General features: G+C 55.1%; 1 protein-coding gene and 1 long non-coding RNA gene across 2 annotated transcripts; both read right to left on the minus strand.

Annotated features, from left to right (window-relative positions):
* Nucleotides 1–371: 371 nt before the first annotated feature.
* LOC143685983 (uncharacterized) lies at nucleotides 372–3,072 on the minus strand. Its single transcript, XR_013176830.1, has 3 exons — nucleotides 3,049–3,072; nucleotides 1,965–2,131; nucleotides 372–518 (listed from the first exon to the last, which is right to left on the minus strand). It is a non-coding gene; the product is annotated as an uncharacterized LOC143685983 (long non-coding RNA).
* A 3,349-nt stretch (nucleotides 3,073–6,421) lies between these two features.
* CA4 (carbonic anhydrase 4) lies at nucleotides 6,422–15,496 on the minus strand. The gene is made up of 8 exons (XM_077165037.1): nucleotides 15,367–15,496; nucleotides 11,293–11,346; nucleotides 10,145–10,300; nucleotides 9,325–9,470; nucleotides 9,108–9,200; nucleotides 8,750–8,816; nucleotides 8,448–8,608; nucleotides 6,422–7,283 (listed from the first exon to the last, which is right to left on the minus strand). The coding sequence occupies exons 1-8, from the start codon at nucleotides 15,422–15,424 to the stop codon at nucleotides 7,089–7,091; spliced, it is 930 nt and encodes a 309-aa protein (XP_077021152.1). The 5' UTR covers nucleotides 15,425–15,496; the 3' UTR covers nucleotides 6,422–7,088.
* Nucleotides 15,497–24,475: the final 8,979 nt, after the last annotated feature.

Here is a 24,475-nt window from a genome sequence, read left to right on the forward strand (position 1 = left end):
AAATATCAAAATGTCCAAATTGCAAAAAAAAAAAAAATTACAAAACATACAAAGAAATAGGAAATGATGGCACATGCAAAGGAGCATGTGTTAGTCAGGGTTCTCTAGAGAAACAGAACCAACAGAAGAGGCCTATAAATATGAGATTTATAAAGGTGTCTCATGCAACCGTGAGAATGGAAGAGTCCAAAATCTGTAGAACAGGCTGTGAAGCTGGCAGCTCTGATGAAGGGTCTGGACAAACTCCACAGGAGAGGCTATCTGGCTGAAGAAGCAGTGAAAGAGTCTCTCTTCTTCCTTAAAAGTCTTCAACTGATTCAGTTATCTCATTGTGGGAGACACACCTTAGTTGATCACGGATGTAATCAGCCACAGATGCAATCAGTTGACTGATGATTTAATGCACCAGCCTTCTGGTTTATCACCCAGCCATGAAATATCATTGCAGCAACAGTCAGTCCAGTGCTTGCCTGATCCGACAACTGGGCACAGTCACTTGGCCAAGTTGACACAAGAACCTAACCATCACAGAGCAGTATGAAGAATTAGAAACAATCAATGAAAAAGGTTGTCAACTTCTTCCAAACTTCTGATGATGGTGATATTTTGACCTCTTCTCATAAATCATGTATGTTCTTAATGCATCTAGAATGACGAATCTTTTCCAGATTTTCGATTTACTTTGCCCAGAGCATCAGAGGAATTGCCATCTATGGTAGCTACAGCCTTATGAAATGTATTTTTTTTAATAATAGGACTGCCTCTGCTAGAGCTCACCTCACAGACTGGGCCCTAGGGTTTAGACTTGGTCATGGATCCAATATATTCCACTAGAGTGTTCCCAAAGCTGAGCTGCTTGGGTCCTCCCTGCCCCTAATGTTAGTATTTGGCAGAAATAGCTCTTCAATATTTACATGCAGCTTCTGTTCTCTTCTAATTGCCTGATGACCTGGCTGTGACTCCCAGAAGCTGAGAGCCAGGTGCCGTGCTGAACTCCGAGTCCCTCCTTCCCTACAACTCAGAAACTACACTTGGACCCAGAGTGTCCAGATACCTGAAGAGAGGTATCTCCTAGGAAGCTCCAGCCACTTATGCCCTACACCCAGGTAGTCTGTCCTACCACCCTCGAAGCAGGTACCCCACAGCATAAGCGACAGTGAAAACCCAGTTTGACCTGCAGCCTCATGGAGCCTGTGGCCAGGCCAGGCCCATAGACTAGAGGGGCAAAGTCACCAGGGGCCCAGGAATTGGGAAGGCAGGTTCCCTGAGAAGGAGACATGGAGCAGAAACCGAGGATTAAGTACCTCAAATACCAGGCCCCACATTGGAAACAGCTGTTCAAACTGTAAATAAATCAAGTGGATTGTGTCTATCACTGAAGAAAATTCGGCATAAAGAGAGCTTGGAAAACCGGGTTTGGTACTAGGGTTTGCCCAACAGGCAAGGTAAATATTTAGTCCCAGCCTTTCAATGGTACTGGTAATTCGGGATTTTTTTTTTTGCCACTGTTCTTTCTTCTAGTCATTCATCCTACAAACATTAACTGCTCATCCCCACTGCGTGACCAGCCTTGGCCGGGGTATTTCAGTACCCTGAAGGCTAAGACACAGTCCTTCAGTTTTCCCGCCTTAGGGCGGCTTGGCAGGGAGGAGGAGGGAAGCAGAGATCAGGAAAGGCTTCACAGAGGAGGTAACTTTTAAGCTAGGTCTTGACTGGCATGCAGACATCTTGAAAGGAACTGTGATGGAGGACAGGGGCAGGGGAGAGGATGCCAAGTGTAGGGAACCGCAGGTGTCCCGCCACCTCTCGGCTGGCCTGGAGGCTTCTACATCTGATCTTCCCTCTAGGTGGGGCCTCCCAAGAAGCCCTTTCGGGCCAACCACATTTGGCTTAAGGAAAGCAGCAAGGACTGCAGGATCTGCAGATTTAGGTTCAATTCCCAAATTCCCAGTTTGGCTACTCACCAGCTGGCAGGAGGCAAATTCCTTTATCCTTCTCAACCTCAATTTTCTTAGGAAAAGTGGCAGAACATAGTGATTACAAGAGGATGGGCTCGGATGTTAATCTGTCTGGGTTCAAATCCCGGCTCTACTACTTGCTAGATGTGTGTCCTGTAAATTGCCTTCCTTATCTGAGAATGGGAGAAATGGAGATGTCTTGTCTCAGAACGTTGCCTAGGGATTGAGATATAAAGCATTTCGAATAGTTTTTCCTGAGTAAATGTTAGCTGTTATTGTTATATGCTCATCTGTGCAGAGCAGGGAATAGCAAAGTGTCTCCCCAGTGCTCTTCCAACCCACGAGTGCTGAGGGAGAGCCCCATAGGCTTGGCGCTGTCCCACACCCTGATGACACCGCCATGCCATAGGTTGGCTTCCCTGGGAAGCAGACGGAGTCTCGTAGCCAAGATTTTTATTAAGGACTAGCTGTAGTAACCCCATGCAAGGGAGGAGAAGGAAGCAGGATTGGGCAAAAGGAGAAGGGGCATTGCCTCACAGACCCGCTGATAGCCTGGACTGACCACGCGGGAACTTGGAGAGGCCCTTTGGAGTTGCCCTGAGTTGGGCCACCGTGGTCAGTCAGCCCTTTACACCCCCACACCCGTCCATCTGTCATTGGCTGTGGGCAGTTCCAAAAAGAAGTGTGACCTTGAGTGAGGAGTTTCCCTCTCCCTGGAGAGCCTGAAGGCGTCTGCCCTCCCATAGCACTCCTTCCTGGCTGGGGCAAAGCATTCCTTGAAGGGGACTCTGGGTTGCGCATGTACAAGCAGGAAACAAAACAGGCCAAAATCCCTGCTGCCCAGGAGAGTCTGTGCTAGTTATAGGAACGCACGTTCTAAAGGTCGTTGGCAGGATTAAATGGATTACTGGGTGTAAAGTAGCTTGCAAAGGGTCTGCCATAAAACAGTAGGCATGCGAAGAATGACAGCTAAGGGAGTTAAGTAGATCAGGGAAATGGCAAGGTGAGAGGAATTGGAGGAAGCAAATGCCATCACCACGCCCATTTTGCAGATGAAGAAACTGAGGCTTAGAGAGGTGAATTAAATTACCAAGGGCCTCTCGCCAGGAGTACTCCACCTCAGGTCTGTGTGGTTCTGCGGTCCGGACTACGTCTGTGTCTGTGTCCCTCTCAGGACCTGTATCTCATCTACCTGCTCTTGCTCCCCTACGCATAGCCCCTCCTCGGGAGTCTTGCAGGGAGGACCCAGATCAGGTTTCTGCTACCCCCTCCCGCCCCCCTGAATCCTCAGTCCCTCGCACAGAGGGAATAATAGTATTTGTTGAAAGGCTAAATCTTGCTCCAAAATGTGCCCATGTGCCCTTCCGGTCCTCCAGACCTTGCAGCAGCCGGCACGTGGAACAACCAGGGGAGCCCCCCACTGCATGTGGTCCGGGCTGGGCTAGGGCCCTGCAAAAGGAACTGGCTCGTGACTTCATCGCTCCCGCAGCCCTCCTCCAGAGGAAGCCCCTCCCAGTCCAACTTGGGCCCTGGGACACCCGTCCTGCGTCCCTCCAGGACACAGCGCCTTTGTCCCTACTCAGATAAACAAACAGAGCCACTGGGACGTGTGTGCTGCACAGTGCAGGAGCAGCGCCCCACCCACACAGATGGGTCTGGCCTTCCTCCCAAGGTCACCCGCAGAGCAGAAGACCCTACCCCCCGTCAGAGGGAGGGCCAAGCGCCGTCTGTTTTGCAGGTGGGGAAATCGGAGCCTCTGCTGCTTAAATGGAATGGAATCCTGCACGCCAGCATGGCCACCAGCTCCCAGGCCTCTTCCCACCCCCAACACACACGTCAGCTCAGGTCCCCAGGGTCACCCCACACCTCATTCACGATGAATCTCTGTATGGACACCCCCTGAGTTTCGGACACAGCAGCCTATAGCACGTGCACACAGGTGTGCGCACACACACACACACACACACAACCATATCCTACAGTCTCTGCCCCTCTCCCAGCACCATCCCTACAACTCCTGCTCTTGCTCCAACTCGCCTAGAGACACTCCCTTGGGATACTAGGGTGGGAGGAAGCCCCTGGGTCTTGTGCCCCCCCTTCCCAAGCCAGATCAGAGCCACAGGAAGCAGGGCTTGCAAGTGTGCAAACCAAGAGCCAAGATGGGAAATTTATTTTCCGAGAATCATCTAAACACATGGGGAGTATTTTTAGCCCCGGGCTAGCGCTCGCATGCCAAATCTAAACAGGGACCACAGGGACAACCCACCAGCGAGCCAGCAGCCTGCAGGAGGCAGGACAAACGGAAGCTGCAGACCCCACCCTGCCCTGGTCACAGTTATCCGTCTCCTAGAATGAATCTACCAGAAGGGGGAAACTGGCGGTGGGAGCCACCGGGGTGCAAGGATATGACCCCAGGTTTCCACAGGTTCCTTATGCCCCCTCTCTGTGCCTCCGCTTCCTTATCTGTACAATGGGAGAAATAATTTATCCCTTATGGGGGTGTAGAAAGAATTAGAAAAAATGCCCATCCTGCACTCAACACATGTTAGGCATTCGGCAAATGTGCCTCAAATGTGCTGGGAATCTGCAAGAAAGCAGCCAGCGACCCTGGGAGAGGTGTGACCAAAACTACTAACCCTGAACTTTCCCCAGGCCTGGTCAGCTGCGGCAAAGGCGTGTGTGCGTGTGTGTGTGTGTGTGTGTGTGTGTGTGTGTGTGTGTGTGCAGCACTCCAAAAGGGTATCAGAAGTGAATGACAGTGGAGCTTGGAGAGGGCCTGGCTGGGACCTCTTTGTGAATAAGGGGCCATGTGTAGCCCCGACTCCCTCTTGCAGACTGTCCGAATTGCTGAGCGACTGGGAATCATGGGGTAGCCCGGGGGCAGTTGATGTAGAGCTCTGAGGGCCAGGCCATCCTGACTTTGCCCAGTGTCCTGGGCTAGGACGCCTGCTCCCGCCTCCAGGCTGCAGTGGGGTGGGCAGGAGAGTAGGAGACCTGAGCCCAGGGCCTGACAAGCTGTGCCTGTTCCAGTCCCCACTGGCCAGGTGGATTACTGTGGGGTCAGGGAGGGTAGGGGAGAGCCGTGCGCCTTCACTTGGGGTTAGAGAGGCCGGGGGCCTCTAGTCTCCTCCAAAGAGCTGGGACTTCCTGGTCTGCTGCCATGTATTTACTGAAGGTTGTCTTGAGGGCAGGGAATAGAGTGCTGGGGCGGGGGTGGGGGGTGGGGGGAACAGGTTCTGACCTCCTCAGAGCCCTGAGCGCTGGTGGGGGCAGCTGAGATCCTGCCCTGGCTGCGCGGGAACCAGGGGAGCGCAGGTTCAGTGTCCACCCCCACCCCACCCCCGCGGACACAGGCTGCCTGCTGTTACCATGGTGACAGCAATACCTCCCTCCTGCTGGGGACAGCTGTGTGGTCATTGGTGCAGGGAGGGGTTGCTTATTCTTGGTTAGGAAAAGGAAGGCAGAAGAGGTTTGGGAAGGAGAGTCAACAGCCTTTCTCCCCTCCCTCCCAGGGTGGTCAGGGGCTGAGGGTAGGAAAGAGCTTAGAGGTCACCTCCATCAACCAGCTCCTGCAGGCAAGCAAGTGCCTAGCTCTGGGGAGTGGGAGCCCTTGCATGCCGGCCCCTAGCTGGCTAAGCCTTCCCGAGGAGACGCTCACCATCTGGAGATGGTGGAGCCAAAGCCTCTCGGCCCTGGCCCCTGGGTCTCCCCCTCCAGCCCCCCACCCTTCTCCTCCAAACTGTAGGCCTGCCCTGGATGGTGAGGCCTACGGGCTTGGACCCCTCCATCCCTGGCTCTGGGGGGTCATCGGGCTTGGGGGTGCCCTTGTCCCTTACTTCCTTCTCCCCTGGGCTCCTGCACCCTCGTCTGACACCCTTGGGCCCCAAGAAGACAAGAACCATCAGAGCCTCAGTCCTTCGTGGTGGTGGAACCCTCCTGCCAGCGCCCAGGGCCCAGGCCCTAACCTCGGCTTCATCCTTGACTTGTCTTTCTCTCACCCCCATCAGGAGATCCAGCTCCCGAGGCCTCAGGAAAGCCTCCTGGCTGCTCCCTCTGCTCAGCCCTTACCCCGGCAGTCCCTGCTGCACAAAGCAGCCGGTGTGATCCCGCCAAACCTCGTCGGATCGGGTGCCGCCTCTGCTCAAACCCCCAGAAGCTCCCAGCTCGCTCACACTGGAAACCAAAACCAGTGTCCTTCCACCAGCCTACCAGGCCGACAGCCTGCCCCCTCTGGCTCACTGGCCCACGCTCCCCCTCCATGCTTCCCTCCTCCCCACGGTTCCTCCAGCAGGCGCCCTTCCCTGTGCCTGAGCACCCAATGTCCTCAGCCTGCGGGGCCCTTCCTCCAGCTGGCCTCCCCCCAGCCCCCGCCTGGCCTCCGAGTCAGCTCAGACGCACCAGGCCTGTCCCCACCACCTTCCTGACCACCCATATTTAGGCTGTAACTTCCCCTTCCCTAATGAGCCTCCGCCACAGCACGCATGTTTATTGTACAATGTGTTTATTTCTGAGCTGTAAACCCCAGAAGGGCAAGCATTTTTTATTCCCTGCCGTATCCCCTGTGCCTAGAACACAGATGCTCAAGAAATATTTGTGCAAATAAATGAAGTCCCTGTCACCCACCATGCCTGGGCCATAGGCACAGACGCCCCCCACCCGCCACCCTTAGTATAGAGGAGAAAGCCCTGAGCTGGGGTCTCCATGGCTCTGCCAGAACCAAATTCTGGTCGCTTCTCCTTTCTGAGCCTCAGTTTCCTCCACTGCATATGAGGAGATGGGATGAGAACTCCTCTGGCTTCACCGTGTTGCATCTTCAAGGTGCCTCCCAAGGTCAGGGTAGAAGGGAGTGGGGTGTAGACAGGACATTCACAGGGACAAGGGGTGAGAGTGCCTGGTGGCCCCTGCCTGGAAGAAACCTCCTGGACTTAATGCACCTGCCCAGGACAGGGGTCGAGTGAGGGGAATGGGGCAGAGCTGGTTGTGGGAAACCGAGAACAGACCCGAGAAAGGTCTATCCAAAAATATATCCATATTTAATCACCCCTAAATTCTACTCCAGGAAGCCTAGGAAACAGAGGTCAAAGTTTTCTAAAAGCTGAGGTCAGAGATCCAGAGTCCAGCAGCGAGCCGTCAGCGGGGGAAGGCAGCCAGCAGGCAGGAGAGCGCGGGCACCAGCACGGCGGGCAGCGGCAGGGCCAGCAGCGGACTTGCCGCCCCGGACTTCAACACGGAGCGCTGGCCCCGGCGCTGCAGGGGCCTCACGTTGTCAGTCATGCTCAGCTCCTGCTGGCTGTCGTAGTAGAGCTTCTGGGAGAATGCGAGGATCTGTGGAAGGAGCTGGGCTCAGCGGGCCGGAGCAGAGGAGGCTGCACTCACCGCTGGTCCCCCCACCTCTCAGAGCCCTTGCTAGTAAAGGGAGGCTCGGAATGCCTACCTCTCCAGCTTGTCCATGAAACAAATAAGGGACGTGAAGTGCTTGGCTCTGGCAGAGCTTAGTTCCCATTAGCTTCCCTGAGCGGTATGCACACACCGCTCACAGGTTAGAGGGTCCACTAGAATCATTATTCCTACAGAACAGTGGTTCTCAAACTTGAATGTGCATCAGATTCACCTGGGGGGCTTGTTGGGCCCCAGTTGCTGCCCACCCCCCACCCCCCAGAGTTTCTGATTCAGTAGGTCCCGAGGGAGGCCTGAGAAAGAGCATTTTGGCCAAACTCCCAGTTGATGCTGACATCACTGGTCCAGGGCTCACGCTTTGAGAGCCACTGTGATAGAATAAACGTGTCAGAAAGGGGAGGGCCACGGTGGCTCAGTGGCAGAGTTCTCGCCTGCCACGCTGGAGAACCGGGTTCAATTCCCGGTGCCTGCCCATGCAAAAAAAAAAAAAAAAAAAAAAATTCTTAGCTCCCTTGGGTGCACAATGCTCGCCTCTCATGAGGGAGACCTGGGTTCAATTCCTGGACCATGCACCCCACCCCCCAAAAAAGAGTAAAAGTGTCAGAAGGCAGGGATTTGGGCCCTTTTGGTTCACTGCTGTATCCCCAGATGCCAGCAAACTGAAAGGGCTCAATGAAAATGTGTTAAATGAATGAACTTTCTCGTGCCATGTTCACACTGACTTCTCATCTCCTCCGGGCAACCCCAGGCCTTCCCCTCTTCCCAGGACTCAGGTTCCCAGCCCTTATCTGGCCGGCTCCAACCTACTTTTCAGGTTTTAACTGGAAGCCCCTTCCTCCTGGAGGGTTTTCCTGATCACCCATGCCACGGCCCCCTGTGGGCTTCCAGCCCTCAACCCAGGGACGGAATCGCTGGGACATTTCTTGCCCGTCTCCCCCAGAGCATGTCTGCGGCTTGAACCAGGGCGCCTCGGCTGCCAGAAGCTCTTTCCCCAGCCCAGAGGGCCTCGGGGTGGGGTGGGGGGGTATCCGGAGGACACTTTCTGGGGAGCCAGGCAGGGAGAGGCCACCCAGTCACGCCAGGCTCTGGTACCTGGTCACTGCGGAGCTGAATGGGCTCCTCAAACACGGTCCAGATGACCTTCTCGTCGCAGTTTGGCGTGGTGAGCGAGCCCAGGTAGCGAAAGTATTGCCTCAGTTTCTCCTTCTTGGGCAGCAGGTCTAACAAACTGGCAGTCATCGTGGTACTCATACCTGGGGTCGGGGAGGAGTGAAGAGGGTCCCTGTCCTCTGTGGCCCTGGTGCTCCCCGCCATACCCCACTCCGAGAGCCCAGACTGCCCCCCACCCCTTCCTTTGTGAGATCCCCCCCTCCTCCCTCCCTATCCTGACTCACCGGGTTTGGGGATGGAGGACAGCACTTCCACCAGAGGCTGGAAGCCCTCATTCTTCTCGGATCCGGCCTGGAATGGGAGGGGAGGGGGCTTGAGAAGGGCTTGTGGGAAGCCGGTGGCGCTGGCCAGCTCATCTCCCTAAAACCCGCTGGGGGCGGGGGCAGGTCCGCAGCTGCCGGGATCGAGGCCCTGAGGGGCTCTAGGCGCCCCCTAGCCGGGGGATGCGCAGGTCACGGAGAACCGCAAGGGGGGCGAGGCCTCTCCAGACCCCACCCGCCTTTCTGGAGTCCCAGGTCTCTAGGTTCTAAGAAGCAGCCTCTCAGCCCCCGGTTCCCGGGCACAGGGGCACGGGGCTCCCACCTCCACCAGGAAGGCCAGCACCGCAATCTCATCTCTGGAGTCCTCTTTCTCGTTCCTCGATGTCCCCTTCTCTTTCTCATGTACTATGTGCATCTGGGGGTGGGGTGGGGTGGGGTTAGTGAAGACAGGACCTGTAACGAGGATGGAGCACCCTTCTTGCCCCAGGTGGGTGAACCCAGAACCCAGCCAAGGCCCCAGCCCTGGGAGGGGCCCTCACCTCCATGGCAAAGCGCTCCCCATCCAGGCTGTGCTCGGAGCCCCCATCCAGGGCCTGAGACCAGTGCAGGTGCAGCTGTTTGGCACGGTACTGGGAGACCAGTCCTCCTCCAGCAATTGTGGTATCATTCCCCAGCAACACCATCACTGGGGGCACAGGAAGGGGCAGAGGCCTTGCACCCTGCTCCCCTCGGCCTCTCCCAGCCCCTCACCCCAGCCCCACCAGGCAGAACCTCCCTGGGCCCAGTGGGAGAGCCGGGCCTGGGTCTGGAGGTGTGGGGCGGCCCCAGACCTCTCTCTCTGGCCTCTCTGTCTGGCTCCCCCTCTCCTGCACACACCCCTTCACGTGCCCCAAACCCGAGGCTCGGCCCTGATCCATCCCTTGCTTCCACCCCCTCCGTGGTGCCCCAGAGTAATGTCCAAACCCCTCAGCCCCATGTGACCTGCTCTGGCCCCTCCCCGCTCCACTCTCTGCCCTTCATCCACCGGGAAAGCAGTTCCCTGAACACCCCAAGCTGTTTCACGCCTCTGCGCCTTTGAACAAGTTGTCCCTTCTTCCTGGAATGCTTCTCCTCCCCCCACCCCAGACCGATCTGATGAAAGTATTGAAAGCACAGCTAAAATGTCCCCTCCTCTCGGAAGCCCTCCCGATTTCCCCCACTCCTCCCTGACCCCTTCCTGGGCCTTCCAACCCCTCCTCAGCAAATTGGAACTGGGCCTGGTGGAGTCCCCCCCTCTCCCAGTCCTGAGGAAACTCACTCAGGGTCCCTGCACCGGGTGCCCAAGCCCACCAGGGCCCCCCCAGCCCACCTGAGACCCACCTGAGTGCCCGTTGTTTTGGACAGTCCACGTATTCTTCCTGTCATAGCCGAAGAAGGAGAAGGGCCCCAATTTGTGGTTCACCTCGGCCTTGGTGCTGACGATGTTGATGGGGGACTGCTGCTCCTTCTGGCAGTCCCCACCCCAGCTGTCTGGCCCTGAGCGGGGGAGAGAGGTCAGGCTGAGACAGGGGCTCCCCGCCCTGAGGTGCGACCTCCTCCGCCTCCTGAGGTCAGGCCCACGCACCCGGCGCACACGCAGGCAAGGCTGCGAGGCAGGGGTGCTGGGCACAGACCCTGCCCTCACCCTCCCTGGGCTTCCTCCTCCTCCTCCTCCTCAGACACACGTGCAAAGCCAGCCAGTCCCGGTGGGGGGCAGGTGACGGCTGCCAGCCCTGGGTAGGGGACGGCCACCCGATGCTGGGCACGTCACCTCACCTCCAAGCCCTGGTGTTCTCATCTGAAAAGTGGGACTCACGTGACCCCTGCTTCCCAGGAACAGTGTGACGTTTAAAGGAGGTGAATGAATGGGAAAGGGTGTGGAATCTGTGGCACGCAAGGCCCCCGAAGGACAACTCCGGGAAGGCCTTCCCCACGCAGGACGCATCCACATGACCCTCCAGCAGTGCTTTCTGAGAACGGGGGTGGGGGGGAAGGATGGGGTGGCGGGGGGAGGATAGGGTGGGGGCAACCTCAACACCCTATCGTGCAGGGAGCGGAGAGGGACTGAGGTAGGGCTATCCGTCCAGTCACCAGCCACAGGCAGGGGCAAGAGAAAAGCAGACTGCACGGAAATTGGTCACATTTAAATTAAAAATTCAAAGGACCCATCTCCCAGGCCCACCTGCAGGGAGTGTAACTAAAACAGAACCGACTCCCGGGGTCTTTGGAGGAAATAGGAGATAAACTGCAGAGTGTTTCGGCTGGGCTGGAATGTTTTTTCTCTTTGATGCTGCTGCTGCTGATTTATGTCGCAGAGGACTTCGCAGTGGAGACTCGGGTTTCTGTGTGTGTGTGTGTGTGTGTGTGTGTGTAGGGGGCACCAACATCAGATGGGGAGGCAACCATCACCCCTCATCCTCCCTGCCCATCTCGGGCAGGACAGTCCCCCCTGTGCAGAAAGGCCTGTCCCCAAGACTTGCTGAACTCACCTGCACAGGTGGCATTGGGGACCTTGGCTTGAATCTCGTAGCACCAGTGTGTCTCTGGAACAGGGAGGGAAGGATGGGGGTCGGTCACAGTGTCGGTTTATCTGAACACACGTATGTCTCCTCCATGTGAGCTGTACGCACAACCACAACTGTGTGTGTGTGGAGCGGGGTGTGTTTTAGAGGGTGGGGAAACCCCTGCTGTCGGAGCCCTCCCTTGGGTTGGGGGTGGGACGCTCGTGGAGTCTGGGGCCAAGATCCCAGGAGGAAGAGACTTCAGAAAGTATCGGGATGGGGGAAGACGGTGATAGAGGCAGGCAGACTCCCACCCATAGGCTAAGCTTGCCCAGGACACTATCCCTAGGGTAGGGCAGGGCAAAGCAGCTGCCACCCCACAGGATATGCTCTAGCCATGGGGCTAGCCTGGACACTCTCTATCACCGGGGGAGGGAGCCGTCCCCCTTCCTCCCTGCATCCCCTCAGCCCCCCCCCTCCCCCGCCCAGGAGGTGGGTGCGGAGGATTAGAGGCCAGGCTTCCCCTCCCAGGACAATGGAACCTCTGGCTCAGCCTGGCTGCCTTCCCAGAGTGGGTCCTGGACCGTGTAAGGGATTGGGCCGGCCCCTCCCCTAGGCACACCCCCTTTGTGTTATTAAGACTCATTGTTGGCTAAACTCTCCGAGTGCCCCCAGTGAGGAAGATAACCGGGCCCTGCCCCCCTCTTTCCGCACCGCCCCACAGTCCTGGGCTTTGCGGCCAGACAGACTCAGGTTCTAATCCAGGCTCGGCCTCTGGGTAGTTGAATCCAGCACCTCTGTAAAGGGCTGTGCCAGCAGAGTGAACAAAGCATTTGATTGAGAGCTGGGAATTTTGGCCAGACCATTTAGAAACTGTGAGTTTGGTAATAGGACACTTAATCTCTCTGAGCCTCAATTTTGTTATCTATAAAATGGGACTAACAATACCCACCTCCTCGGGCTATAGGGGATTCAATGAGGGAGCATTTCCAGAGGGCAGGCTGGCAAGCAGAAAAGTCCCATCCAGGGGCCCTGCCCTTCCCCCCTGCTCCCTGTCTTCCTTCCTCTGACTCATCAAAACCTAAGTATGTCCTCCCATCTCTGCATGGAAGGCCAAAGCTGAAGAGAGGCAGGGTAAGGAGAAGAGTGAAGTAGTTGAGAGAACCAGGGGAAGAGCAAATTCTGAAGAAAAGCACAGCTCAGCCTGGAAGAGGTTCTGAGCACATCTGCTCCCTCCCTTCTTGCCCAGGCTGCCCCACCCTCCCAACCCCAACAGGCCTGGGCCAGGGAGGGGACCCTGGAGTGTGGATGGGGTGGGGAGGGAGCCATGGGAAGGAGAGGCTTGGGGGAAGGGGGCTCCCTAGGCCAGGAGAGAGGACAGCCACAGGACACTGGGCACCCACAGGACACTGGGCACCCACAGGACACTGGCCACCCTTTCTCGGGGCCCTGCAGAGCATCAGATGCTGTTGCCCACTCTGGTGGCCCAGCCTTTTCCAGAGCAGAAAGCCCCTGCAGCATCCACCCTCTGCCCCAGACAAGCTCTGCTGTCCCTAGGCGGTGCTGAATCTGGGGGAGCCCGCCTTGGCCATATTCCATTCAGACCCCTTCCTGCTCTGGGGGCGGGGGGTGGGCAGGGAAGAGCTCTTAAACGGAGTCTGTTCACTTGGTTTCCAGCTTGGCTCTGCCTCCCACTTAATTTCTTCCAAGAGAGTTAATTAACATCTTTCAATCTCCTAGTTTTCTGCTCAGTCAGAAGGAGCTACAGATTATCCCTGTCCTTCCCAGTGCCTAGAGGGAGAGGAGAACTCACAGAACTCCTGAGGAGATGATGAATGGGGGGTCCTGTGCACTCCAAGAGCCTTCTTTGTTCTAATCCTTACCCCTTGGAGGCCCTGAAGGCAGAAGGGACCTCTCTAGTCAAACTGTTCCAAGGAAAGCATTGCTTAAGCCAGTGTCCTCAGAAGCCAGCTCAGAAGGGTGGAGCCCCTCTAGGCCTCCCAGGGGGCCCCTCTGGCCCAGATTGAACTGAGAGTTGTGCTTTTCTTAGGAATTCCCTGGTTCTGGCGATGTTCCTGGGTTTTTGACCTATGATCCACCGTCTTAATCATGGAAACCTTTGACCTGCTTGACTGAACATTCTTGTAACTTCAGGAGGCAGGAACCAGGAGAACATAATGTTGATGAGGCCAGGTCTACGTCCATGGGGAAGGGGAAGGGTGGACCCTAGCTCTCAAACAAGAGGTGGCAAGAACATGAGCCAGCTCAGATTCTCAAACTCATTCATGAGAGGAACACCGGTACAGTAATTACCAGCCCGCTGGCCCAGGCCACCTCCGAGAGGGCCTGGAAAGGTGGGGATTAGCCATAGGTCTTGGCTTCAAGCTTCAGGTCCTACCTAGTCCATCTGCCTTAATCAGAGATGGGATTGGAGACCTAAAACCACTGCCAGTTACCCAGTGGCTCTTCTCCACCCTTGGCTCACCTGCCACCCAACCCCCCTTCTTTAGAGACGACTGGGGGAAGCTCTGTCTCTGGTGGACCTGGTACACCCCACCTTACCACTCCAGAGGGAAGACAGGGGATCCTGAAAAGGAGCTCAGCAAAACCCAACTGTATCCTGGGCAAAGTCTTAGCAACTTCTGGCCAGGGGGTCTCGGGCTCTCAGGTGGTCGCCCTTCCCCTCTCTCGATGGAAGCAGATGCGCTTGGGGACTTCCATGTCCAGCCTGGCCACTCTCCAGCCTCAAGTACCACCTTCTGGGATGAAACAAGTGGAGGAAGGCAGGTGCCTCCGCCGGAAAACCTTGGTGCTATGGGGCAGAGCTTGTGTGAGGTGGGTGGTTACATAGATTTTCTGACCCTCTACCCCCAGGCCAGTGTAGAGCCCTCATACCTATCACCTACGGGGTATCAGCTGATCAGCCGAGGGCCAGGGCGCACTAAGCACCTGCATCTTATCTTAACTGAAACCTTAAAACAACCCCTGAAGTCAGAATGATTATCTCAGAATGAGAAAACAGATTTAGTAGCCACTCAGCTAGAGGACTGACTGAGTTGCAAAGCATTTTTCTTTCTCCTAAGCCCTCCTGCTCACTAGGTTTCAAACGTCCAACTCTACAAACCAAACGAAATGCTTCACTTCCTGACTTCTTTCTTCCCTTCTGGAAAGGGGCCCGGAATTGCTACCACCGGCTAGCTAAATCCCTCCTGCTTCTCTGCCGCTGAAAGCACCTTCATCCCTAACTCCATGACTCCAAGGAAGGAGCCCCCAACTTTGGAGAAGAGGTTTTGCCGGAGTGAGTCAAAAATCGAGGTGTCACTGGGCTGGGAACCCGCGGAAGGGTCGATCGCGCTTCCTGCGAAGGAGACCATACTCCCCGGGGATTTGCAGGGCCTCCCGGGTCCCTAGGCCCAGCCTCACGCAGCGCCTTCAGTTCCTTATCAAATATTAACACGTCTCTCTGGCCACCTCCCACCCAGGCGAATAATTAAGAGCTCGACCTCACCATTAATCTTTAAACGAAAATCACCCCAGCCGGAAAGACCGGCTTGGCCGGAACCTTGGGTCTCCCGATGCCCCCCACCAGACTCCCCGCGGAGCGTTTGGGGGTGGGGAAGCGAGGGGACAAGGAACTCAGGGCGGAAAGCGGGGATGCTCGGACATCCCCACCCCAACATACACACCCTCTTTTCTGCCCTTGCTCTCTGGGCCGGGGACAGCCACCCAGCCCTGAGCCCCGGCGGGACGCACGGCGACCCACAGATAGACCCGGGTAAGCAAGGGCCGTGGGCGCTTATTCTTATCATAAACTCACACACTCGTCTCCCCGATGCACTCCGTGCCACGCGCGCACACCAGAGCCGCACACACTCCCGGTGCGCACACGAGCTCGCTCAACCCCGCACGCTTGCAGCCCTCGGCGCGCCCCGCGCACACGCAAACCGGGCACCGACGCGAGCTCGGACACACCCGCCGCCCCCTCGGCAGAGAGCGCGGGGTAGGGGGGACGGGGAGCGGGGTGCTGGGGAAGGGTACCCGGGGCGGCGCCGGCGCGATCACCTGCGCAGGCCACCTGCCGGGCGGCGCGGAGAACCAGGAGCGCCAGCAGCAGCCTCATCCTGCGCGGGAGCAGAGACGCGGCCGAGCCCGGGGTCGCACCGCGAGGAGGCGGCTGGGGGTGCAGCAAGCATGCTGGCTGGGGTTTTATAGCGGAGCGGCGACGGGAGGGAGCCCCGACAGCGGGACGCGATGGCGGCTCCTCCCCTCGGCGGAGCCGCCCCTTCCCTCTCCTCGTCCGGTCCCTGCTCAGAAATCCTCCGCTCCCGCCCCCCCCCCGCCCCTCCTCCCACCCGGCATCTCACCCACTCCGCGTCCTCTCTGCTCAGAAGCGGCGCGCTCACCACCCTCCCTTCCACCCCTGATCCCCCTGGTTTGGGAACGGGGACGCGATGTCGCAGCATCTTGGACCCACGCGAGGGGTGAGATTCCCGGGTCCCTGGCCCGGACCACCCAGTTGCCGACCACTGCGCAGCCCTCTGGCCTTCCTCCCGGCAGCCGGCCGGGCCTCGGAAAGCGCTTAGGTGGAGGGATGGGCGGCTGGACGCGGCCTCGGAGGCGTTTGGGAGTTACGGGGTGTGCGGTGGTGGTTGCTGAAGCTCTGGTCCCAGAGGGAAAGATGGACATTTCCTCCCTCTCTCAGACGGTGTTTGTTGAATCTCTGGGTCTCATCTCTTTTTTGTGCTTAACCCCAGGCTGCTCCAAACTTAATTTCTGTGCCGACCAAAGACCCTCTTCTTCCAACACAAAGCTAAGCGGCCCCTAATTTGCTGAATGGGTGTTTATGTGATGGCCAGACCTGGGAGGTTCCCGGGATGGGAAGAGACAGGGTTGAGAAATGGGCTGCGGAGGGGCTAAGGGAGAGAGAAACTGATGGGGTGAAAGGGGAGGGGCTGGGTCCTGTTGGGGCCCACAGCCCGGGGAGATGAGATGGAAATAGAAGTACAGGTCTGAATAGATCCCTAGTTCTCTCCAACTGCCAGGATCTCTATAAGAATCTAGGGAAAGGGGAGTTCCCATGAAGGAACCTTCAGCATTTGAGGAAATGGGTCTGGGGGCCCTAGTGGAGAGGAAGCTGCCCCTTGCTTCTAGGAGGGTGACCTCCCTCTGACTGCAGCTCCCCCCACCTTGCTGCAGTGCCGCTGGGCTCCTTCGGGGCTGCAGGCACTGTGCGTCCGACCTGGGGGTTCTGTGGGAGTTTCGGAAGCTCACACTGGAGTGGTGGCGAGGCCTGGGGCCCCTTCCATCAACAGAAAGCTCTGGTTTTCTGGTCTGGCCTCTTCCCCATCCACTGCAAACCTCACACCCCTGCCGGCCTTTGAACCTGGGTAAGACCTATAAATGGGGTTTGCTTCCCCCGGAACAATCTGGGCAAAGGGGCTTCCTTCTTGGCTAGAGTCACAGTTGACACCCCCGCCCCCGCCCCCACATTCCTGACCTAGGATCACACCGGCCTCATGGAGCCGCTGCTTTGAGCCTACACAAAGCAGGGAGGGGAAAGGGGCATCCGCCTCAGGCGTGGAGTCCTATTGTCTGCACTGGTCTAGGATCTGACCACCAGCCTGGGACCATGGCAGACAGGGGAGCAATTCCACACTGGAAAGTCATTTCTTGCATACCTAGGGCTCTAAAACAAAATGTATCTTTCAAGGATGGGGGATGGGGTAGGGAGGAAGTGGGTTCCTGGGAATGAAGACTGATCCAACAGGATCCTGTCCTCCCAGGCCAGCCCCATGACAGACTGGGAAGAGGCCTGGAAACCTTTGATGGGTCTAGGGGCATAGGTCCATGATGTTTGAACTCACTTCAAAGTCTACTGCACGGGGGCCCCTTAGGAACAGGAAGTATGGGAGTGGGATCTGGCCCTTGGGTCACACTGAGCCTCTCCCATCAGTACCCCTCTCCCATCCCGGGGAGTGTGAGTGTTGTGGGGCAATGAGATGGGAGCGGGGAACCCAGCCAGGGTGGGTGTTCCCTTCAGGCCCAGGTGCGGGTGGGGGTGGGTTTGCAGGCCCCGCACTTCCTCACGGATGGATCTTATGACAGGCACTGCCAAGGCTGCACATTTGCAAGGTGGGTGTGCAAAGGGAGGCTTTCATTCTGTCTGCCTTCACTGATGCACAGGGTGGGGTCCCCATGCCTGGTTTTAACACTCCCCCCTTATCTCAAGGCCCTGGCCTGCCATAAACCCTTGTCACCTGGAGGACAAGGCCTTATTTGGGGTCATTAGTGCTGGGATGGGCACTTAACACATTCCAGTGACTTACAGGGCCTATAAAGCTGCCAGCCCAGGCAATTGGAGTGGAAAGCCAGGCCCAGCTCTGCTGCAGCCTCCTTCCTTATTCTTGACACAGAGTCCTCAAAGATCCTGAGTTCAAGTGTCCGCTCTTCCTCTGAGTCAGGGACAACTTTGGACAATGTCACTACTCCTCTCTGATGGCAACTTCCTCATTTATAAATAGGAGATGCTAAACCCTACCCTGCTGACCACTACCCAATAAATGGTTAGTGGGAACCTGCTGTGATCCAGAGCCTGCCCAGTCCAATCTTTCACAAGCAGCCTGGGTGTAGCTGTTGGCCCATGGTGACGATGAGTCACAGCCCCTATCCTCTGGCAATATTTTGACACATGGTCCTGCCCATAACAGAAGGGAGGCAGAGGTGACCCTCATGGGGCTTTGAGGTCATACAACAACAAGGGTCACTTCCAGCTCCACCCACTTGCTCTGTGATGTTAGCCTAGCCTCAGTTTCCCTCATCTGTAAAATGGAATTCATACCCATATCTTCCTCATAGGTTGCTGCGGGGATTCATTGAACTAAAGCCTGAAGAGGGCTGGCCCATGGCTAGGCACATTAGCACATGTGACCACAATCTCTACACAGAGGTCCCTTTAACTGGATTAAATCTGGCCTTTGGTAGACACTGTTCTAGGCTCTGGGAGAGGCCTTGGCACACCCCAGGCACTTCCTGCATTCCCAAGACCCGGGAAGGGACAAGGAAGGCTGAGAAGCTAGGAGAGGAGCTCAAATCGCATGTACCTAAAAATGTGGGATTTGGATTCGGCTCCTTCCAGTACTGTGATAGGGGTAGGGGAGAGGTGCAGGGAGCCGAGACCCTGTATTCCTGGTGCTTACAGCTCAGGAAGGCCGAATACATATCTGTAAACAGAAGACATCCACGCTCTATGTTCATGAGGTGGAGTGGCAGATGGAAGGTAAGACATCAGAGCAAGCTTTGGAGCCACACTCCCCGAAGAAGTTCACACCCCAACCTCAATCCTGGGATGAGCTCCTTCATCTCCCCTGGGCTGCATGCGCCTAAAGAAAATGTGGATAAAGACAGCACTTACCTCACATGGTTATGCTTAGAATTCAACTAGCTAATCCTGCGAAGAGGCCCAGGTGCTAGTAAAATGCCCAATAAGCCTCAGCTGTAATAATTAGCTGTTAAAGACAATAATGGTATTATGCTTAGAATGTCGCAGGACATTCTAAGGGCAACTAATCCAATCAGTAAGTGGGAAGTTGGGGAAGTTGAGGAAAGTTTGCTAGAAGAGACAGGTCTGAGTTGAGTCTTAAAAGACAAGTACATAAGTTTAGAATAGAAAATAGTTAAACAAAAGTAATGAGAGTTGGTTGCAAATCAGCAAACATTTATCTCTGACGCTTGGTAGTAAGCTTCAAAACATATGATAGGCATTATATACTTAACTATTGTCTTTTTACTGTCTTGAAGAACAATTCATAGTTAAGAAAAGAAAAAAAAAAAAAAGACCAGTAGATGTTAAGCAAAGAAGGGGACAGGAAATCCAGAGAGAAGCAGCAGAATGACAAAAGGCAGAGAAGTGGGGTGTACAGGAGCACCGAGTGAGAGGTGGTGGTATTGAGGGGTGAGCCTGGAGAGGTATGGGGGCGCCAGATAGACCGGGCTTGTTTGTTGAATTTAGAAGGTTGGACTGATCCTTCCTTGCAGGGTGGGTGGGTGGGGGATTGTTGGTCATCAGGATCCTGATTGTATAGGCCAAGAAACCTCTCGAGAGGGTCAGTCACCCGTAGAAAGGGAAAGGAACCCCCGTAGCTGATGAATTCTTTGAGTAACGCAGGAGGAAGCTGAGAGCAGGCTGGGATTCTAAGTCTGGTCTCTGGCCGCCCCTTCCAAGTTCCTTCCCTGCTCTCATCCCACCCACTACCTACTCCTCCCCACTCCCCACGCCCCACGCTTAGGAGTCTCCCTCCCATTAGGAGCCTCAGCCTCGTCTGTTCTATGTTTCTGGCTTTCTGCACCCTCAGATCTCATCTGATTAACAGATGATTCAGGGAAAGTTTGCAGTCTCCTGGCTGGCTTTCATGCCTCGCCTCATCTGTTGAGATTAAGCCCACACAAAGAACAAGATTGAATCAATAGCCTGGACTCCATTACTCATGAGCCTGGATCTCTGTCATAGGAAAGAAAGAAAGACAAGGAAGTGTCTTCTGCCAGCACCTGTGGAGGCTGCAGTCCCCCTTCACACCTATCCTGTCCCCCCGGGGCCGTGGAGAGAATCCTGGGGGCGTAGAGAGGTGGGGACCTCATCGGTGGAGGGGGTTGGCAGAAACATTTGCCCCTGAACATTTTGAAATAACCACAAAAGCAGAAATTAGTCCAGCAATGGAGATGCCATTTTTCTGCACCTGCTCTGAAGAAAGTTCAGGAACCCCCATCCCACCCCCATAGCTGTCCCCTGCCCTCCCAGAGCCTCAGTCAACAGGAGCCAAAAGTCAACCCAGCAGGAGGCTGGGATCGCAGCTTCTTTGGGCTTTTGCTTACATTCTGGCTTTGTGGTGGAGGGACCCTACACAGAGGGAGGAGGGGGGACAGGCTGGGGAGTTGTGGGGAAGGGAAGAGCAACCCTTGGCCCTCCTCACTTAACTCCGTGACAATCTTAAGCAAACAATCTCATTCAGTTGTGTGTGTGTGTGTGTGTGTGTGTGTGTGTGTGTGTGTGTGTTTAACTTCTTTTTCCCTGATGAGCCAAACAATGCCTACTCATTGTCAATAATTTGGAAAGAAGCATGAAAAAAAAAGTCACCAATAATCTTATCTCCCAGGGGCAACCATTTTATAATTTGACATACTTTAAAGAAAAAAATTAAAAAGAAAACAATCCCCCCCTCTTACTCAAACCATCTGTTTTAATTTTTCCACGCTCCCATTCAGTCATTATCTATATGCAAACACGCTATTGACATAGTGAACAATTAATGTCCTGCCTTTTAACCTTCACATTTCAGTGTGAACTTGAGTTCATGTAAATGCACAACCTTGAAACTGTCATTTTTGTGGCTCCGCAGTATTCCTGGTTGTGCAATCATTTACATCCTTCTTGTGGAGCAATCAGTTTACTTCCCCTTATAAAAAAACACTGCAGTGAACGCGTTCCTTCTGAAGGACAGGGCCACAGGAAGAGAAGGAAGGTCTCAGCTCCTCTTTGAGCACAGCTACCACCTAGTTTATGCTAATCTTTCCAGGAAGTGGATGGGTTAAGATAAAAGTTTTGTGGGGAAAACCCTACCCCTCAGAGGCCAGTTGTAGATTCCCACACTGTAGTTCCAACTCTGACTTTTTGATATGCCTGTAAAGTACAGAATCTGTGGGAAGGGGTGAGGGTGATTCTGGCTGGATTTGCAGGGCAGGGAGCCCAGGAGAAAAGAATGTGTGCTCGTTGGGACCTCTTCCCTGAGTGGCTTTGAGCAACAACGGCGCCCTCTGCTGTCTCTGCTCTTCTAAAATTCAGGGCTTTTTACAATTTGGAAGTTCTTCTCACTGTCTAACTGTAGATCAGTTTTCCTTATCCAGTGTTTCTTTTTCAGCTGAGCCATCATTTAAGGACAATGAAATAGCATTCAGGGAGTTTAAAACAAACTTGTTAGGTCCACCCCATACCCAGAACCTTACCCGTCTTCAGCTGACTTCCTAGACAGTACCACCCACAACCTCATTTTAACATCTCCCTTAGATACCAAAGGGGAAATTGAGGCATGCAGCAGGTCCCCAAAAGACCCCGTCCTAGACACTTTCTTCTCCAGGTGTGGTCCTGCTCCCTCAATCTCTGGGGAGGAGTGCCGGTGTTAGAGTTGCAAAATGAAGCTAAGGTTTAGCAAGGGACCCCCCCCCCCATTGTGGCAACCGGGGAAGAAGTCACCCCAAAGTCCCCAGAAGCGTAAACTTTAATCAGGCCTGAGTGGGCTGGATGGGTACCGATTTAATGGATGTAGGAACTGTGTCACTGCAGAGCGACCACGCTTAGACGTGTACCGCACTTGGTTTAATGCTCCGCTGTCGCTGTCTTAAAATTCACAGCAATTTTTTTAATAAGGGGCACCGCATTTTCACTTTGTAGCAGGTCGCGCATGGAGGGCTCGATTCCTAGCTTGGTCTCCACTCTCCCAGGGCTGGCTGGGAGCAGCTGGGCAACAGATGCCTCTGGGAACAACCCTTGGACCAGTAGCCCCTTGTGAAACTCTCTGCTGGTGCAGGTTCTACTTTCTTGCAGGAAAGGCTCCATGCTCGTTCGCTCACAGCCGGCGGCGCCGCCCTTGCATTCGAAAGCCCCTCCGCCGCCGTAAGGTGCCGGACAGCGCTCGAGCCTCCCGAGCGCCGCCAGCTTTTAGGGACGCGTCCCCGCAGCGGGGTCAGTGGCGCAGGATCCCGTGCGGTCGGCCTCGGCCCGGAGCGCTGTCTGGCGGTGGCGGGAGCCGGGTCCGGGACCCCGCGAGCATCTCCCAGGACCACTTGCCGACAACTAGGCGGCCCCAACTGAACGCGGGCTGAGGGCTCAGCGGGCCTGGGACGTGCTGGATGGAGCCTGCATGAAGGCGGAGCTCTGCAGACTCCTCACTCTCTGCAATCTAATCTTCCTCGGGGTCTCGCGCCGCACCTCAGGGCGGATGGATTAGAGGCTCCAGGAGGCCTTGGGCTGCCCCGGGAAACTCTGCAGACTGGAACCAAGGTGCAACAGGACCCTCCCAAATCTCTGCCCAGCGCACCAGCGCGGCCCTGCGGCTGTTCATTGTACTTTCTGGTCCCTCTTTTCTGGATTAGCCCCTGCTCTGAGGAGCTGCGCCTGACTTCGTGCTTCCCAGCGTCACCGACTTTATGATCATGCGTAAGTCGCTTGAAAACCTCAGGGGCGAAAATCTGGACCTGAAGTTCCGGCACCCTTCATTGGGAACAGCTGAACCTCACTTCCTGCCACCAGGACTTTCAGAGGCCAGGGCGGGGGGGGGCGCTCCCACGAGATGAGGCGCCCCCAAAGTAGAAGGAAAGGCATATTCATTGCGAGGAATGTGCATGGAAGGAATTCTTGGGATTTTTCTCTCCCGCCTCGCAGGTACGTGCACAGCTTGGGTGCTGGAACAGGGTTGACTCTCTGGAAACACAGGGCAGCTTTTCCAGGGCCCATTCTTCCCACGCAACTCATGAGACAAGTCTGGAGTGGGCAGGGACCATAGCCTGAGTGTGTGAATTTCCTGCCACTGGAGTAGGGGATTCGAGTTCTGCCCACCTCTCCGGCACTACCTGGATCTGGACGAGTCTTGGGCCTTGGCTGGCTCTCCTCGGGGAAGTTCGGATCTCCCGGTGGCTTCCAGTTCAGACCAGCGGTGGTCTGAGCAGTTGAGGTAGACGATGGTCCATGCAGATTATTGGAACAGTGTAAATTTGTCCTGGAATCGGGGCCGGATCCCTCGTGGAGGTTGCTGAGGAGACGCGGTTCCGGGCCGGCGGCCGGCGGGATGCGGGAAGCTTCAGCACCGCGGGGTGGACAGCGCCCTGGAGGCCGCCGCTCGAGCCCTGCCGCCGCCTCACTGCCTCACTCTCCGCTGCGAGCATTAGCCTGGGAAGGGAGACGGAGGGGCCATCCGGGCACGGCCCGAGCTGCGGGGTCCGGGTCTCAGGGGTCCAGAGGTTGTACTGGGATTGCGGCTGAGCTCAGTGAATCGGCGCCCCAGCTTGAGTTCAGGGAGGGAGGAGGGAGATAGCCAGGGCCGAGCTAGCCCGGGATGGCCGGTGCTCCAGGACCGCGAAGCCCGGGCTGAAGTCGGAGTCCCCGTCACGGCCCTTGAGCTTTCTTCAGATGCGCTGGGAATTCCGGTGGGCGCCCGCAGGCCCAGGCGTGCAGCCTCAACCTCACACCCGCCCCAGGTTAAAAACCAAGATTAGGGCACCTCTGACGGGAAATGGAGGAGCAGAGGGCTTTTTATTTTATTTTATTTTCAACACTTGTGGAATTGATATGAAGACAATGTTTATGAAGTGCAGTACATAAACATTACTGGTTTTCAATAGTTCTCTTCCCGCCCCCTCTAGTTAGAGAAGTTCTGGATTTACAGAAAAATCATGCATTAAATAATAAAATACAGGGTTCCCATAGGATTAACACCTTGCATTGATGAAGTACATTTGTTACAATTGATGAAAGCCATATTTTAATAATTTTATTACTACCTATAGTTCTAAGTTTACTTTAGGTCTCACTGTTCCAGTTCCATAGATCTTTTTATTTTTATTTTAATTTTTATTCTAGTAACATACACACAACCTAAAATTTCCCCTTTAACCACATTCAAATATATTCAGTGCTGCTAATTACATTCACAATGTTGTGTCACCATCATTATCATCCGCTACCATAACTTCTCCATATCGCTAATAGAAACTCTGTACATTTTTAAAAATGCCTTAATGGCCTATTCCCTACCCCCACCTGGTCCCCTGGTAACCTGTATTCTAGATTCTGACTGTATGAGTTTGCTTATTCTAATTATTTCATATCAGTAAAATCATACAATATTTTTTATTTTGTGTCTGGCTTATTTCCCTCAACATATTATCTTCAATATTTTCAAGGTTCATCCATGTTGTTGCCTATATCAAAACTTTATCATTTTTAAAGAAATTTATTCTTTAATTTATTTTTAAAGAAATATCATTTTTAAAGAAAATATTCACACACTATACAATCCATCCAAGATGTACGATCAGTGGCTCTTGGTATAATCAGAGTTGTGCATGAATCAGCACAGTCAATTTGAGAACATTGTCATTGCTCCAAAAAATAAAAATCCCATAT

The sequence above is a fragment of the Tamandua tetradactyla genome, chromosome 6, assembly GCF_023851605.1.
Source record: "Tamandua tetradactyla isolate mTamTet1 chromosome 6, mTamTet1.pri, whole genome shotgun sequence".
NCBI classification, from domain to species: Eukaryota; Metazoa; Chordata; class Mammalia; order Pilosa; family Myrmecophagidae; genus Tamandua; species Tamandua tetradactyla.